The following is a 17,957-nucleotide window of genomic DNA, read 5'->3' on the forward strand; positions in this document are numbered from 1 at the left end:
CAAGGTTAATTGCCTCCTCAGGGAGAGCTCTTACATTGTCACAGGAGTGTCTTAGGAACATGGAATTCCACTGAAAGTTTTTAAAAAAAACAACAAAACAAACCAACATAAAAACCAAACCAAACCCCCCCCCCAAAACTTAAGAATATAAAAAAAATTGGTTTTGAAGACACCGCTGTGATTTTGTGAGCTGTTGTTTGTCTTTAGCTTATGTAAGAGGCTCACAGAAAAAGCAGTGAAATAAAACTTTTGCTGTTAAAGTGGAGTGACTTCAGTGTTATGAATTTAACATACTTTCCAATTACTTTGTTTACTGCTGCCTTGGAGACATTTACCGTCTGTGCTTATACTCCTCTAGAACAATACACATGTACCAAACAGTCATGGATGGAAGATTACTGTAAACAGGACAAAGAAGTGAATGTCATCAGTTCAGAAGACTGGATGGGTTCTTCGGTGGATCCACCATGTTTTGGGCAGAGTATGATACTCATTAATCACACTTTATTTGAAACAGTCCTGACATGCAGAGTCATCTGTCTAACGTATTACAAACATAAGTATTTGGTCTTCATAGCATACAATGAAGTGTTAGAGATATTTGGCAAAAAAGACAAAAATGCTATTTTCTGTTCAACTGTGTTCAATTCTTTAAAAACAAAAACCTTTCTGGCTACTTAGCTTTGAGTGAGAACTTTGCACTGCTAGTTCTGCTTCCTTTTTTTGTCACGCTTTCTCAGTTGATGAGCGACTATCCTCTCAAAGATTAAATAAGAGTATCGAGTTTAGGGTATGTGCAGTTCACAGGTGATCTTTTTCTTTCTGAAAAAGACCTAAATGACTGAGTTTCTGGAAAAAATGGCTTTTATATTTGTGAAACAATTCTCTAAGTAATAGCTGTTGATATGTGGCAGGTTTTTTCAGCTGCTTTTCTCCCAGTGTTACTTCTGGAAGAAATGTTATCAATTCAAATGCCAATTTAGTGTAAGCAAATGGGTAGAGACTCATACACTGATTGCATGATGCCAACTGTCTGTATCTTTCCTGATGCATGATGGGGAAGAGTCTACCTGTAACTGTGTGTTTTTTCTTACCTGCTAACTTTGTCTTTCCTGTCTGCCAGGCCTTCCTCTTGTCTACCTTAGAACTAGGAGTACAGCCAGTTTGACTAACCTAGAGCATCAAATCTATGCTAGAGGTACTGTATAGCAGAGAGAGACAAAAAGGCTTTTTTCTTCTTTGGAAGGCTCTTGTACAATAAATACTGTGTTGCATGTGTGACTGGCCTCTATATTTAAAACAAACAAACAAAAACCCCAAACCTAAGCAACATAACAGCTACTTTGCTTTTAGGCTGCTTAACTTAATATTTCACCCTATCTTTCTCTTATGTTCCTCTCTGGGCCCTTCAGGAAAGAAGGGAGAATCCTGTGTAGGAAGACTGTCTTTTTGAGGAAGGTTGTATGAGTTGTTGACTATTCAATGTCCCTTTTCTAGGAGAGACAGTATACTGTGATTAAAAACAGTGTAATAAAATCACAAGATTTTTTTATTTTATATTCTAAAAATATCCAACAGTATGTTCGATATACATACTTATGCTTGATTCAGCATGTATATTTAGCTACTTAAAACTTTGCCTTCAGAAGGAACAATCTGTTTTCAATAAGCCTTAGGAAGTAAGGCATTCCTAAAAAATATCCTGTTAATTTGTTTGTTTTATATTTGACAGTACAGTCTTTGGGCAAAACCATACAGTTTAAAGTAAGATTTTTAAAAATTTTTTGTTTTTAAGATTTGTGACATTATGGAAGACAAAACAGCACGCTTGATAAATATATTGCCCCTGTAGAAAAGTTGCTGAATGGGAGGAGAGAAAGCTTTCTATAAACGTACATCTGTGGCCCGTTCACACTGCCCCTCAGAAACATTTTCTCTGAGTGGTTGCAGACAGTTCATAGATGTTTAAAAAAAACCCTCAAAAATGGAAAATGATAGAATGATTTCTTTTTCTGAGGTATTTTTCAGGAAGTTGGGTTTTTTGTGTGTGTGAAAAGAACAAACAAACAACAAAACCTCTTAATATTTATTGCTTGGCTTTTATAGGGTGTTACAACTAAATGACTAAATGAATTATGAAAAAAGCCTCCTTGTAATGGTAGTCTTTATTTTCAGGCAATAGTCTCAAAATGCAACTTTTACATTATGTTTTCTTTTGAAAATCAGGCCACAGTCCCAAAAATTCTTTTTTAAAAGTCTCAAAAAATAAATTAGCAGATGATTAAATGCCAGAGTAAAAGTTAATTTGGCTTCTGGTCTGTAATTTTGTAGAACCTGAGCTAGCCAAAAAATTGTATAAAGTCACGCTCCACACTAAAAAGATTGTTTTATTTGCGGTTGGCAAAAATCGGAGTTTTCATTTTCAAGAATTTCATCTTCTTGCCATTTAGTTAGAAAGAAATTTCTCTGTAAGCTTTAGAGAGATCAGATTTAAGTCTTCAGTGACAATGTAAGGTATATAGGAATTTGTTGTCATTGGTGTGGAAGAAAGTTGTATGCGATCATCAATAATGCCTTCAAAAACTTGCCTACCCACCCTGCGTTATCCCTTCTTGCCTCTGTAAACCTGTGCGTAAGTTATTTGTAGTTAGACACATGTTGTAGTGGGATGAATGGGTCTTGGAACATGAAGTACTTCAGCTTGATACCCGTCAGCCCTTGGAGTGACTGCAGATAAATTCTGTGGAATAGATTTCATTTCTGTCTCACCTTTTCTTTAAGCAGCTGATTTATTGTGTGTGCCTTCTTTCTACTTCTCTCGTACAAAAAGATGCATGTGTTTAGGGAGCAGCCATTTATCTTCCTTTTTAAGTAGTTACTGGAATTTGACAGGGGTTTTTTTCTGTACAAACACAGTAAGTATTTTCACAGATATGATGTACTGCAGTACGGAAGACGAGAGTAACACTTGTGTGCTTGTTAGTAGTGCATACTTGAAAAAAGGCAGACATGGTAGGTGAAGTTTCTTGTTGTGAGGTTTTGCTGTCCCGGCATTTTAACAAAACCAGATTACCTTTGGTTGCATTCAAATTAGTTTTCATACTTTTTTTTACTAGGCTTTATCCTGCGTAGGAAAATATTTCTACTTGTTCAGTCTTTGAGGATAAAAGTCCCATTTCAAGAGAGTACCGGATAATCCTGTATTCCTCACGTTAAATAGAGCATAAATCTTACTGATAAGTGAATAGATGTTTAATACCTCAAGAGCATTTGGATGTACATGAAAAGTTACTGATCATGATTGGGTTTTTAGTTAGGTTTTCTACATGTTAGTTATAACTGAAGGCATAGTATTTTATAAGACTTGATATGAAAAAACAAAAGAACATGTAGATTAAGCTCAGTTCCCGGGGCAGGGGGTGATGTAGGGAGAGACTTTCTGTTTGCTTTGTACCATTTATATAATAGTTACTACGTTTTTAAATGTTTTTAGTAATCTGTTATCCAGTTTCTTTGATCTGTTTTTCTTTAGTTAGTGCAGGTTGTGGTTCTCCAGCCATTGTGTCTCATCCTACATTAGCATCTGATGAATGCTTCTCTCATTTTCTGTTTTATAGCTGAAATGAAGACTCCAAAACGTAGGCAGCCATTTGTCCCATTTGCTCTAAGAAATCATACTGGATGCACTCTGTGGTTTGCTACCCTAACTACAACACCTACCCGGTAAGAAGCTCTTGTGGGATCACTCAGTATTTGTCTGGCTTCTCTAACGTGTCAGCCAAACCCTGTTGTTTTCAGTGCTTTTGTTTTCTTGCAGAGAAACATAGGCAACTCCCAGTCTGTCTCAGTTAAGAGCCTTTTCCTTGACAGTGAGCTAGTTTTACTACTAAAAAAAAAAAGATATTTTTTTTTTTTTCCCCCCCCCAAGAGGCCCAAGAGAATTTGAAAACCGGTCAGATACATTCATGATGTGTGTGTGTTTACTGCAGGACTTCTGTGGACTGAGGCGGACTAAAAAGCACTTGTGACTTGAAATAGTCATTTTGGCAGTTTGTAAAATGATGTGATTCTCTTCGCAGGGCTGCACTGTCTCACAGTGGGAGTCCAGGTGTTGTTCCTGAGGAAAATGGGACATTGCTGGATGATGCCCATAATGTCAGCGAATGGCAAGAAGTTATCACTGGGGAAGAGATTCCGTTTGAATTTGAAGCCAGAGGGAAACTCAGACACAGGTGAAGGGACCGGGCTGTGAGATGTGTTTTGACAGACTCATATATGGAACACGTAGGATTATAGTTGTGAGGACACTAGCAGATATTAAATTAAATTTAATATTAATTAAATTAAAAGTAAATTAAAGTGGATTTTTTTTTTAAATCTCCTGTTAATGTTTTGTTCCTAAATATCTAAAACTCATGTTATAGAGTGAAAATATCAGTTGTCTAGTAAGCAGCATATATTGCTGTTGGTGGCAGCCGTTCCTAGATGTGAGTTGGATCATTATGAGCTTTCAGAAAGACTTAGGGGCCTCAATTACAAATCATATGTCCTTTATTCTAAAGGACTTGGGGGGCGAGGGGGGCATTGGTTGTTGAGCATAAGCATTATCAGTGTTAAGAACTAGAAAAAATTGTTAACAAATACGTAGTATGCTTTTATTTTTGCTTATATGACATAGTTGTACTTCTGTATGTTCGTTAGGGAAGGTGGAACAATTGAACAGACAAAATCAGGCCTATTTTTATCCATGAAATGGAAAAGCTTTTGAGACTTTTTTTTTTTTTTTTTAAATGCTTCAGTGAGATTCTTTATTCAGAATCCAGAGGATGTTCTTGGTTTGAACTGTTTGGTGTTTACACTGTATAGTAATGCTTAATAGCATTATTATAATTAATAGTAATTTAACTTAATCTAACCTGGTAGGCACACACATGATTTAAGAATTCATCAGTTGCAAGTGAGAGTAAATGGCTGGGAAGAAGTCAGTCCAGTATCTGTAGACAAAGTTGGAACGTTTTTCCGATACGCTGCACCAGATAAGAACTCATCCTCTTCTACTGTAAGTTCTGATTTGGAGTGTTAGTTTTAATAGCATGTGTAATTTGGGAGTGATGATGTCTCCAAGATTTTGAACTTAAAGCAGCTGCTGTTGTCTGATTGTCTTCTTTCCAGTTAGTTTGGATTGGGAGAGTTTGTTGATGCTGGGTTCCTAACTGGCAGTTTTATGCATGACCAAAACACAAACAGAGGAGTCAGCAGTTAGTCTGTGCTTAGCAGTCAGAGCTTCCAATGACAGAACTAATAGATTAGTGACAGTGTCAAGGACTCACAGAGATTGGGCTTTAAAGCAGCACAGCATTTCAGCAACTACTTTTATTTCTTCTATTGCAGGAATGCTTTTCATGTGTTTAATTTACTTAAAATAAACAACACTGGCAATTTCCTGTAAGCCTAGAGATTGTTGAAATATGTGGCTGCTTAGACAAAATATACTTGTCATGAAGGAAAAATGCAATTGTAATAATCAGCAGGCTGGCAGTTGGTCGTTGAGGCTCGATGATAAAAATGATCTTGTGGATTTTGAAACTAGTTAAGTTTTGAGACTAGCTACTGAAAATTGTTGACCGCTGGAGAAACTGGAAGTTGAGATCTTTTCGATATAAAACAGGATTAGAATTTCATTTCATGATACTACTGACAAGACCCAGTGGTCTCTTATTTGAATTGTTTCTGATGTTTTCCTACTGAAGCATAAAAAGCATCATCTCCCTGTAATTTGATTTTTGAAGGAAAAGGATGCAAATTAATGAGAATTGCTGTTCATGAACATCATCTGTAGCTTTTTTCCTTTTTTTTAAACAAACCTTTCTTTAGCTTCATTTCTTTTTAAAGCAGTATTACAAACAGGTTTTGCTAATACAGTTGTGACGTGTTTTCCAAGCTGTACTGGAGATCAGAAACACAAAGTGATAAAAATATTTAGTTTATTCTTCTGTAGTAATGTTCTGTATTACAACTGAGAGTAATATCTTAAAAGTTGAAGAATTTTAACTTTCTTGTTTATTTTTCTCCCAGCTTGGAAGCCCAATAAGTAGAACAAATATAATACATCCACAAGTCTACGTGAGTATATATTTTCCTATTTTGAGAGCTACTTAAATAAGACTAGCATAATTCTACAAGTGAACTGGCTTTTCCATCCTTCTAGAACCTTTTCAATAGAAAGGAAACAAAAGTCAAGCAAACAAAACGAACTTTCAAATCAGAACAAGTATTTAACACGACTTACCATTCCTCACCCATGTAGATGGTTGTTTGAAGAATGAGTCTTACATTCCAGTATGTGAATTCCAGCATGTGAGCCTATATAAAATGTGGTTTTCAGGATCGAAGTGGCAATGGCTTTGTGTAATGTAGGAGATAAAACACCACAGTAGAAGGGCAGCTAAGAGTGAAGAAAGTATGAGTATTTTAAGAAAGCTCCGCCTTAGTTTTTAGTTTTGACAGATAGGAATGATGAGTGACTTAGTTATATGAGGCTTGGAATTCAAACTCCATGAATTTATAAAATAATGTAATAGTGAGATAGCGTATGAAGTGTTCTTTTAGGATCTGTGTTGCTCTTATTTGAACTTGCATCATTTTGAAAAAGATAATGGAGTTAGTATTTAGAATTGCTTTTTCATAGTTAATTTTATTGTGTTTTGAGGAGGAGGTACAGGATTATAAATCATTATTATGAAACTATGTATACCTTAGGTGTTGCATGTGGTTGGACTCAGTTGGCAAGGTTTTACTCCAGCAGTTACTGCTTCAAACTTGAGGTGTCCCTCTTCTAGGTATAATCATTACCTGAGCTTTTTAATGCTTTTAAATATCTTCCAGTTTTCTTCATTGCCTCCAGTTCGTGTGGTATTTGAAGTTACCATGGAAGGTAGCGCTCGGAAAGTGATAACAGTGCGCTCAGCCTTGATTGTCAAGAACAAGCTGGAAACACCAATGGAACTAAGACTAGATAGTCCTTCTGCTCCTGACAGTAAGTGTTGTGTATTCCTTCCATACCATGGGGAATCTTAAGCTTCCTCCCCAAGGAGATTCACTGTTGCCTCTAATGGTTAACGGCAAAGCAGACCCTCCTGGAGGGGAAATGGCTAATCTTAAGAAGAAAGTGATCAGCAGGGTAAGCTGGAGAACCCAGTAGGATTTTTCCTTTTTGTTCAGGTAAACAGGAAAAGCTGAGACTCTGTAAAGACTGAACCTTATTTCTGTATGTAGCATGTTCTGTCTTTTAGCAGTAGTCTAGAAGGTTTCAGGTGTTAGCATGCAAAGGTGCAATCTAGAAATGTAGTGACATGTGATCACGTACCCAAAATGTAATGAATGAGGTCTTTTTGAAATAAACATTTTCACTAAAGCATCCAAGGAAAAAGAATTTGAATTCCAGCAAGTTTTTAGTCTGTTTCCAGTTTCAGATTTACACACCTAAATTTGCCTGCTGCCACATTGTTAATAGCACTTAAAACGGCGGGTTGCTGTTTGAAACATACATAAAGTAGCTAGTGTTTCATGTTAAAACAAGGTGTGTTCCTGCAAAAATTTGAGACTTGCTATTTTAAAATTTTATGCTTTTCAGTAAAGCGGCCTGTTTTGATAGGTGTATTTTCTTCTCTGGTTGCAGAACCTGTAGTTCTTCCAGCAGTTATGCCAGGAGATTCCTTTGCTATCCCATTACATCTTACATCTTGGCGTTTGCAAGCCAGGCCAAAAGGAATGGGAGTCTTTTTCTGTAAGGCTCCAATTCATTGGACTAATGTTCAGAAGACAGCAGAAGTATGCAGCAGCAAGCGCGAGTGTCATTCGATGGAGTCTGAAAATAGCCGATTTTTCAGGTAATTAAGATCTAATTATTTCTCTGTAAGCTGTGTTATCTTCTTCTGATAAATGAAATACTGTGAAAGTGAATAACAGGTATGGTGGTTTAACCCCAGCCGGCAACAAAGCATCACCCAGCCGCTTGCTCCCTCCCCCGGCCGTGGTGGGATGGGGGAGAGAAGCAGAAGGGTAAAAGTGAGAAAATGCATGGGTTGAGATAAAAACAGTTTAATAGGTAAAGCAAAAACGGTGCACGCAAGCAAAGCAAAACAAAACAAAACAAGGAATTAATTCACTCCTTCCCATTGGCTGGCAGGTGTTCAGCCACCTCCAGGAAAGCAGGGCTCCATCACATTTAACAGTGACTTGGGAGGACAAACACCATCACTCTGAATGTCCCCCTGCCTGCCTGCCTTCTTCCCCCAGCTTTATATGCTGGGCATGGCGTCATATGGAACATCCCTTTGGTCAGTTGGGGTCAGCTGTCCCAGCCGTGCCCCCTCCCAGCTTCTTGTGCACCCCCAGCCCGCTCGCTGGTGGGGTGGGGTGAGGGGCAGAAAAGGCCCTGACTCTGTGTAAGCACTGCTCAGCAGTAACAAAACCATCCCAGTGGTATCAACGCTGTTTTCAGCACAAACCCAAAACATAGCCCCGTACTAGCTACTATGAAGAAAATTGACCCTATCCCAGCCAAACCCAGTACAACAGGAAAGAAAATACTTAGAGGTGAAAGCTTCTGCAGTTTAAGGGGATGTTTTGTTTGGTCTGTTGAATAATGAGAAAGCATTGAAACGTAACTGCTCTATTTCTGCAGGGCTCCTTGAAGCCCCTTTGACAGTGCCTGTTAGCAAATGTCTGAGAATACAAAGTAAGCACGCTATTAATATTGCAAAAAAGAAAAGGTTAGAAAATAGAATGTGGACTTATGTTAAACTATCTGGTCTGTCTCACTAAAAATAATGAGTGGTTTGCCATAGTGTGTTCACAAATACTCATTCCTTCTTCTGAACATCCTGTACTCTGTTCTAAGCCCAAAAATGTCGCTGCACAGTGAGGACTTATTGGAATTTTGTAGTTATCTGATATGATGGATTTAAGGATGCTTTCAGTTTAGGAATAGAGATTATGGAAATTGTTTCAGGAAATGACCTTTGCGTACTATATAGTTACTGCTGTGTGTCACTTCCATAGTTCGTTTCTTAATACACTGTTTTTGAATGTATCAGAGCAAGGAAAATAAACAGATTATTTAAAATGAAGGTTTACTTACTCTATTTTTTACCTTAACTAATGAAAAACTTAAGTGTCAGGTGGCCAAAGCAAGGATACTGGGAAGAAGGACACGTTCAGCATTTATGTTTAAGAACATGATTATAGTTTACTTTAATAGTGAAAATCTCTTTTTAGTAATAGTTGATAACATGTTTCTGTGAGTTTATGGAATTTGGTTTTAAAGTTGGTAATCTGTAAAAGCGATTTTGTGTTACATCTCTGAACAGATGAGTTTTTTCAGTGATGAAATTAATTCTTTGCTTAAAATCAGGAAACTCCTGTTGCCTTAACGTTAGGCATAAATACAAAACATGTTATCATCAAACTCTAAAGTGATTATGTGGAGAAAATTCTGAATGCTGGTTTTGCTATCAGTCCTGAAGTTACAGCGTGTTGTGGGGTTTAGTGCAATACACAAAGACAGGGTTCAATTATTCCATCGAGTTTATTGACTTCTTCTCATATACGTCTGCCTTCACAGGTTTTGTGTGGCTATAAAGAAAGAAAATTACCCGGATTACATGCCTTCCAACATATTTTCTGACAGCGCTAAACAGATTTTCAGACAGCCTGGGCATACTATTTATCTCTTGCCAACGGTGGTAATCTGTAACTTGCTACCTTGTGAACTCGAGTTCTATGTTAAAGGAACGCCAATTAAGGGGACGTTAAAGCCTGGCAAAGAGGCAGCATTGCACACGGCCGATACATCTCAGAACATCGAGCTTGGTAAGGTTCTTTTTCAGATACCACTTTCTGATCCTCCTAGAGGAGTACCTCAATGTAAACTGTTTCTTGTACAAGGAACTATGGTGCAAGAATGGAAAAATGTAAAAAATGAAAACATTTATATGATTATTTCATTAGGTTGCAGGGTTTCTTATAGTTAGTAACGAAGTGCACGCATCCAAAAAAAAAAAACCTATTATTACCATCATTCCCTCAAATCTGTCAGCCGTCTTGGTCTGTTCCTTATTCGGCTCTTTTCTCATTTTCCTGAGAGTGGAAACAGTGGAAGCTGGAGAGAACAGCGATAAAGAAGGGAATAAATCAAATAAGTTCCCAACGTTTTGGGTGGTTTTCCTGTTTTCTTTCTGACAGAAAAAGTTGTTGTTGAGAGTACGTATGGAATTGTTCAACGCTGGCGGGACTTCTGGTGCCTAAGGCAGTAATTTGCCCTAAGCAGGGTTCTTTACAGAACTCTCTTTGCTGCTTGTGACTTAAATTGAGGCACTTCTTCATGAGGTCAGAGGTTACTACACTGGGCAGATTTAAAAGTTAATCTGGGTAAGCTGTATGGAATATTCAGAAAGATCAAGCCATAGGAAACACCCACCTGTACGCTTATCAGAAACAAATGTTTCTGCGTGGGTGATGTTCGGGTTCGTTTTGTTTTGTTTCTGTAGGGGTATTGCTAGAAAACTTCCCAGTCTGCAAGGAGCTGTTGATTCCTCCTGGGACACAAAACTATATGGTGCGGATGCGATTGTATGATGTCAACAAACGACTGCTAAATTTGACCATAAGGATTGTGTGTCGTGCTGAAGGTTCTCTAAAAATACTGATTTCAGCGCCTTATTGGTTAATCAACAAAACAGGTAAGTTTACAGTATTTTCTTTCATAGCTGTAATCATGAACTGGGAAATAAAGATTTCATGCAGTGTTTTGATTTGCATTCTAGCCAAGTAGTGCTTTTTAAACACTGCTTAAGAGGGATTAAAGTTGCAGGATTTTTTTTTTTTTTTTTTTTTACAGTGCCAGCAGCTATTGTTTGATGAATGTTGCAGCAGATAACTTAGTTGCTATATTGCAGATTTTCAAACATGAGCTACTGTACCGCTAAATAAATCAACATAGATTAGATCACTGTTAAAATTGTGGTTTTCAAAGACTGAAATGCCTTGAGAAAGCAACAGGTCTAAATCGCAGTTATTCTATGCTGACATCCATTGGCACTTTCAGAGCTACAAGAACTCCTTTTCTGCGTGGACCAGACTCCACGGCTCGGGGCTGTTAATAGGTCTAGCTGTTAAACAGGTTAGATGGAGAACGCGAGGGAAAATGCATGCAGACTAATGGCTAATATTACGACCAAAATATTTTAGGTCGTTTCTTAATTTGAAGTAGCTTTTACCATTTTCATTTTAATTTGTGCAAAGGTGAAGTGCAGTTTGACACTCCGTTTTTTTTGTGTTTACTTAAAGGATTACCACTTATCTTCAGACAAGATAATGCAAAAACAGATGCTGCAGGTCAGTTTGAAGAGCATGAGCTTGCTAGAAGCCTCAGCCCACTTCTGTTCTGTTATGCTGATAAAGAACAGCCAAACTTGTAAGTAATACCACAAGAAGAGCAGACAAGGAGGAACCTTCCAAAGTATGAAAGTAATTCACAGAGGGTTGGGTGCTGATACATCAGAATGAATATCATGTAGGAAAAGTCCTTCCCTATTAAGATGACCTGTTAAGTTATTAAGTTTCTAAATACTAAAATAAGCATATTGGATCTTTAGACCTTTCCTACTGAAAACTCCTTGATTGGCTAATTCTGTTGTGTCTGCAGGCTGCTCTGGTTTTATTTTGCATGTTTTGAACTCATGCTTCTTTTGTAAGAAAACCAAAAAACTTTTTGAAGAGACTTATCGAGTTGTATAAATTACTTTGCTGCCACTAAAAAAAAAACCACTCCAAACCCCTAATCCTAAATTCTGAATGTTGATAGGGAAGTAGTAGCAGGCACTTAGTAGGAAGTCCATATGCAGCAGAGCTATTGTGATTCTGATGTAAAAGGAAAGGCAGGTTTTTGGAAAGGAAACTTTTCAGCTACTTTATCTGGCATCAAGGAGAGAACTTGCTTTTTCCATGAAAATAAGAAATAAGAACATGATTTAAAGTAAATTTCTCTGAAATGTTCTGGGATTTTTGCTCAAATGAACAACAGTTTAAATTACCATAAAAATTTATTCCAATTTTTTTTTCTTTTTTTCTTTCAAAGAAAAAAGACACACAAATGCTGTTGTGGTTAATCAGCCTGAAAATTGCCAAACCTTTTACAAGAAATGGTCACTGAATCTTGACCAATATGTTAAAAGAGCTGATGGCAGAAATGCAGAATGAATTACTCAAGAAGAGATTTATTGTTGCTTCTAATGCTTTTATATTAAAACACAGGGTGTTCTTTTTGTATCTGGGTATGTGTTTGGTCATCAGCATCGTGTTGATATCTGATCCTTCATTTAAATGAGTAAATCTTTGTGTTTTCTTCTTGCCCTTAGTTGTACAATGCGGGTTGGAAAAGGAATCCATCCTGAAGGTACGCCTGGCTGGTGCCAGGGTTTCTCCCTGGATGGCGGTAGTGGTGTCAGGGCCCTGAAAGTGATCCAGCATGGAAACCGGCCAGGCCTCATTTATAACATTGGTATGTGTTGAGAGGAACATTTGAGAAATACTGTTGAACTTGGTAAGACATGATGTCAGTGACACCAGAAACAGAACAATTACAGCAGGGCAACATATGTTGTTAAAGGTTTTTGAGGGTCCAGAGGAAATTATTAAACAAAAAATAGAATTCTAAGTATTTGTACGTCTTTATTTTGAATTTCATTAGCTTAAAAATCAATTTTCAGTTGTTTTTATTTGAACATTTCATCATTGAGTGTTAATAACTGCATTTACAAACTGTTCTTTCTGTTTCTCTGTCTTTATTCCCCCTGTATGTTACTTGAAAGTACATTTGAAATCCTACCGCGTTACTGTCTTTGGTTATTTTGAGCGTCTCTGTACAGTAACCGTTCAGCCATGTGCTACTTCTGCGCCTTTTGCTTTGTGGTGCCTCTGTAGGCTGACGTGGAGGAGTGCAACTTCTGTCTTCCTTGTGCTCCTAGTGTACATAAAGTACAATTTCCTCGGAAGCTTTTAGTTTTTAATGAAATGACAGTTTGGAAGTTACTCCACAGTGATTTTTGAGGAATTTTTCATATGTTTAAAAGTGGAATAATTACTTGCATTGATTTACTTGTGATTGGAAATAGTGTTTTGTTTTTTTTTTTTTTTTATCTTCAGTGCTTATTATCTCTAAATTGTACTTGAGAAACAGAGGGTAACAGGTGGCATAAAATTATGTTTACTGTTTAAAATAATGTTTCAAAATATGGCAGCGTTATGGCAGAAACAGTGCATCTCAGGAACCCAAGAAAAAGAATTTCTGTTATGTGAAATATATTGTGGCAGCTGTCTTTTGTTTTCTCTTGTAAATAATAGCTTTATTTTTAACTTGTTTTTATTACTAGGTATTGATGTTAAAAAAGGCAGAGGCCGTTATATTGATACATGCATGGTAACATTTGCGCCCCGTTACCTATTAGACAACAAATCAACCTACAAGCTTGCCTTTGTTCAGCGTGAATTTGCCAGAGGTCGGGTAAGATGCTTCCTTTTTGTTACTTGTTATTACACCACCTGTAGTTAGTCACAGCGTCTTCTAACCCAAAAGAACACAAACGTTATACTTGAAAGCATTGTTGGCTGGTTATGAGGATCTTTCTCATTAGTCTAATACCAGCATCCACCTAACAGAAGAATTGCTGTGTTCATATCTGAGAGGTATATAGATGAATGCTGTGTTTTCTAATACCTATAGGACATGTATTTACCAATTTCTCTCACTAGGGAACATCCAATCCTGATGGCTATATCTCCACGCTTCCTGGTTCCAGCGTCGTGTTCCACTGGCCGCGGAACGATTATGATCAACTGTTATGTGTGAGACTAATGGATGTCCCAAACTGCATTTGGTCTGGGGGCTTTGAGGTCAACAAAAATAACTCGTTCCATATTAATATGAGGTAGTTATCATATATAAATCTTCTGTAGCATATTTCCATTTTTTTGGTAGAAGCAGCTGTTTAACACTTATGACCGTGGGTAACGCAGATCAGAAGCCTACCTCTCTTGCACTTGTTTGTTCTTGTTCAGGGACACCCTGGGAAAATGTTACTTCTTAAGAGTAGAAATCACTCTTCAAGGAGCCACATACCGCATTGCGTTCAGTGACACAGATCAGTTACCGCCACCTTTCCGCATAGACAATTTTTCCAAGGTAAAGAGCAAAAAAGCACATTTTTTTCTTTTATTTTTTAGTAAAAAAAGTAAAGTAGGAGTTCTTTTATTTTCACTAGAGGAGGGAGCTGACTAGCTTGTATAATGAAATAAAATGAAAGTGCGTGTAGCAAGAGGTATTTGTATATAATAAGTGTAACTTTCTGAAGTTTTAGTAAAAATTGATAGTACTCAACTACTTCATCTTGTTCAAATAATAGTGCTAATGTTGTGGCTTTCCTGAGTGCATAAAAAGTCTTACAAGGAAGATCATTATTACTGATGAGAATATGGTGCTAGGGTGATAGTTTACAATCTGTTCTGTGTTATTTTCAGCACTTGAATAACCTGTAAAAAGAACTTGGGCTACTGCTGCCACTTCCTTTCTCTCTGTCTTTGGGCTTCCATGTCGGTGATGACAAAAATCAGAGAACTTACTTTGCGTATTTTACAGTGACTTACTGACTGCTTTGTGATCAGAGCAGGAGACAGAGCTCTTAATAGCTATTGGTTCTCGTTCTGGATTTTGGTACTGAACTGTTAAATAAAACTGGGCAAGTGTCTTAATTTTGGTTAGGAGGGTTTGAGGTGCTACCATGGGACTAAAGACATTTTGAACCGCGGATGACTGATAAAAGCAAAGGCGACATTTCTCATGCCTTTGAGACTATCCTTAATTGAGACTCGAGTGGAAGAAAATGCATATGAAACCACTGGGGGCTGGGGTGGGAGGAGAGACCTGAGTATGTTTCGGTCATCAACTTCTGAAAAATGAAAAAATTATAGCAAAAAAATCTGCCTGATTAACAACTTCTGTGTGAAACTAAATCCTCTGTCATAACTGTTACAGGTCCCAATTGTTTTTAATCAGCACGGTGTTGTCGAGCCACGACTCTACACTGAAGTGAAGCCCATGACCTCTCTGGATTATGCATGGGATGAACCTGTTCTGCCACCTTTTATAATGCTGACAGTTAAAGGGGCAGGCTCCTCGGAAATCGTCTGTAGCATGAATGACTTCCAAGATAGCAAGCAGCTTTACTATGAAAACTTCATTTACATTGCTGCTACATACACTTTCTCAGGGTAATTCTTTGTCTATTAGATGAAAATACGTTCAATGTTCATGATGTTCTTTGGGCTTTGTGTTCATGTTCTCTTAATGGTTGCTGTTGGAAAGTTTTTTCAGATGGAGCTAAACTTTTGTCAGCCTTGTAGCTAGCAGAAGAAATGCCGAAATTCAGCTGAGTCTGGCAGCAATAAGCTGTGTATCTTGCCTCATTTGGTTGTGGTAACTTAGCTTTATAGGTGCAGCTTGCCATTGTTTATTTTGTCACATAGTGAGAAAGATTTAGCATATGGCATCTGCTGTGACCCCTGATCTTGGAAGAGCAGGGATGTTTAGGGTCATGCCTGGGGGCTTAATCTCATTTCGTGGATTAAGAACACTTGACTACAGGACCTACCTGTTTTCGACATGCATGTGAATTTTAAACTTGCACTAGTCTATATGCTATTGAAAACAGCTCTGAGAGATTGATACGTGCTTTGTTGCTTTCCTCAGTATAAGGTGGGAAATTTTCTTTGGAATTCATCTTATTTGCCTGTGAAGTTCCTAGTGGCAGTGAGAAATCAAAGCCCCTTTTAAGAATGTACTCAAATTGACAGCTTACACTGGTAATTCCAAAAATAACAAGAGGAAAAAAAACAATATAAGTTTTTGTCTGATTGGTTGTATTGGAAGCGTAAGCTTCCTCGATTGGGTTTTGGTACAGATCTAATTCAATCTACAGAGGAAGCGGCTACTCTGAATAAACACGATGACGTTTTCTTGGTGTTCTAGTTTACAGGAGCCAGGTGTAAGACCAGTTGCTTCAAATAAGGATGCTGCATATGCAGAGCTTGTCCTTGATGTTTCTCCAAAGACTCAACGAGTTGTACTGAAAAAGAAGGTACCAAGACACAACTGATTTTATTAAAATGCTATTGCTGCATGCTAAAGTCAAATCGTGTCCTGCCAGAAGGAAAAAATAAAACATTTTCATGGCAACTTTTAAAGGGTGGAGACAGACTCCACTGAAAGCAACAGGTTATTGCAATTCAGGTTGCTTGAATTATAGTGGTGCTTCCATGTAAGACTTTCATGGGGATAAGGGAAACAGAAAAGGGAATTGGAATAAAAGTAAGGAATGTTGTAAATTCCTCCAAGACCAACCAAGTGTGGTAGTTGTATGTTGGAGGTTCTAATGAAGTTACAACATAGGGCATGCTTCCTTTTTGGTTGTGTTGTAAGCTAAGGCTTCTATTTCCGGAGCTCTTAAGAAATAGAAACTGTATTTAAATATTGCTGAGATTAAAAATAGCTTGTAAATACAGCTCTGCATCTAACAATGCTAACGTGGGATGCATATTCATTGAATATCAGAGTTGAATTAGAAGTTTTTATACAAACTAGTTTCTAATTCAGGGCTCTGAAGTTACACAAGTCATTCCAAGAATTATAATTCAAAGCATCTGATAGCAAAACAGAACAGAGATATTTGCTCTATACTGCTGTGTTCATTTAAATGTTGAATTTTTATGCAACAGGAGCCAGGAAAACGATCCCAGCTTTGGAGGATGATGGGCACAGGAATGCTTTGCCATGAAGGTTCTTCAGTTCCTCATAACCCCCATAAACCTTCTCCTCGGTCTGTGGACTCTTGTATGATTTTAGATATTGCAGGTCTGGCAGCTGTCACAGATAACAGGTATCGCACACACAGTTTCTCAGGAAACTGATGTAGATTCTAACCATGTCTTTGAAAGCATACTTAACGTGATATTCTCTGAATAAGGAAAGAAATGATTCTGAAGGCATGTGGAAGAGCTAGATTTTATCCGTCTTCGTGAACGGACCTCATGATCATTTTTGTGACTTGGAAATATTTTTAAAAGCATGGCTAATGTATTGTCAGCAGCAGATTGTTAAAAGAGCACTTCAGAAGTGAGATTAGGAAAATGAGCTTGAACAAAATTAGAGTAAGTGTTTGGCATTAACGCATCTCAAGAGTAAAACTGAGAAGTTGGAATCCTCTAAGTATTGGGTGGCATGCTTTCGTTGCAGGTACGAGCCCCTGATGTTGAGAAAGCCTGATCGACGGCGCAGTACTACCCAGACATGGAGTTTTCGTGATGGAAAGTTGACCTGTGGTATTCATGGACTTGTTGTTCAGGTCAGTATTGATTGTATGTTGAACTTGCTTGGACTGTTGCTGTTAGAGAGGACAGAGGCATTTGGGCTTAGTATTGCGGTAAACTAAAAGTTCTGAGGCCAAAGTTCAGAATACAGGGGAAACCAGACTTGTGCAAACAGCTTGTGTGGTTTAAATTCATGTTTGAAGGTTCTTATCAATTTCAAATAATTAAACTATTCATTTGAAAGTAAATAATAGTACACTGTTGCTGAAAATGAACAGTATAGTGATAAACAGGGCCTTGATATTCTAACACATACCAAATGTGAAAGTGCTGCAGGTTCCGTCAGTTACTATCACTGGGGAAAGTCAAGGTTTGCGTATAACCAGCGCTTCTGAGAATCATGGTTCTAACATTTTAGTAATAAGAATTTTAAAAGTGGTTTGAACTGTTTGCTCTTTCTTTGTGTTCCAGGAAACTCTGACTTGCAGACAGCTAACGCTTGCAAGCTATTTGATAATTCTGCCTGCTGATGTTTG

The 17,957-nt window shown here is 37.7% G+C and overlaps 1 protein-coding gene across 4 annotated transcripts in view; it reads left to right on the plus strand.

Moving 5' to 3' along the window:
• The window catches only part of VPS13D (vacuolar protein sorting 13 homolog D), a 109,309-nt gene that overhangs the window by 41,800 nt on the left and 49,552 nt on the right, over positions 1 to 17,957 (plus strand). For all 4 annotated transcript variants that reach the window (XM_082328884.1, XM_082328886.1, XM_082328885.1 and 1 more), the window contains 18 exons: positions 359 to 481; positions 3,618 to 3,723; positions 4,080 to 4,232; positions 4,924 to 5,059; positions 6,076 to 6,123; positions 6,886 to 7,036; positions 7,679 to 7,889; positions 9,626 to 9,873; positions 10,551 to 10,742; positions 11,350 to 11,476; positions 12,420 to 12,562; positions 13,434 to 13,564; positions 13,813 to 13,988; positions 14,119 to 14,242; positions 15,092 to 15,327; positions 16,085 to 16,193; positions 16,831 to 16,991; positions 17,348 to 17,456. In XM_082328884.1, coding sequence (XP_082185010.1) covers positions 359 to 481; positions 3,618 to 3,723; positions 4,080 to 4,232; positions 4,924 to 5,059; positions 6,076 to 6,123; positions 6,886 to 7,036; positions 7,679 to 7,889; positions 9,626 to 9,873; positions 10,551 to 10,742; positions 11,350 to 11,476; positions 12,420 to 12,562; positions 13,434 to 13,564; positions 13,813 to 13,988; positions 14,119 to 14,242; positions 15,092 to 15,327; positions 16,085 to 16,193; positions 16,831 to 16,991; positions 17,348 to 17,456 — 2,684 coding nt within the window. The remainder of the gene's footprint in view (positions 1 to 358; positions 482 to 3,617; positions 3,724 to 4,079; positions 4,233 to 4,923; positions 5,060 to 6,075; positions 6,124 to 6,885; positions 7,037 to 7,678; positions 7,890 to 9,625; positions 9,874 to 10,550; positions 10,743 to 11,349; positions 11,477 to 12,419; positions 12,563 to 13,433; positions 13,565 to 13,812; positions 13,989 to 14,118; positions 14,243 to 15,091; positions 15,328 to 16,084; positions 16,194 to 16,830; positions 16,992 to 17,347; positions 17,457 to 17,957) is intronic.

This window comes from Platalea leucorodia (assembly GCF_965183815.1).
Source record: "Platalea leucorodia genome assembly, chromosome: 17".
Taxonomy (NCBI): Eukaryota; Metazoa; Chordata; class Aves; order Pelecaniformes; family Threskiornithidae; genus Platalea; species Platalea leucorodia.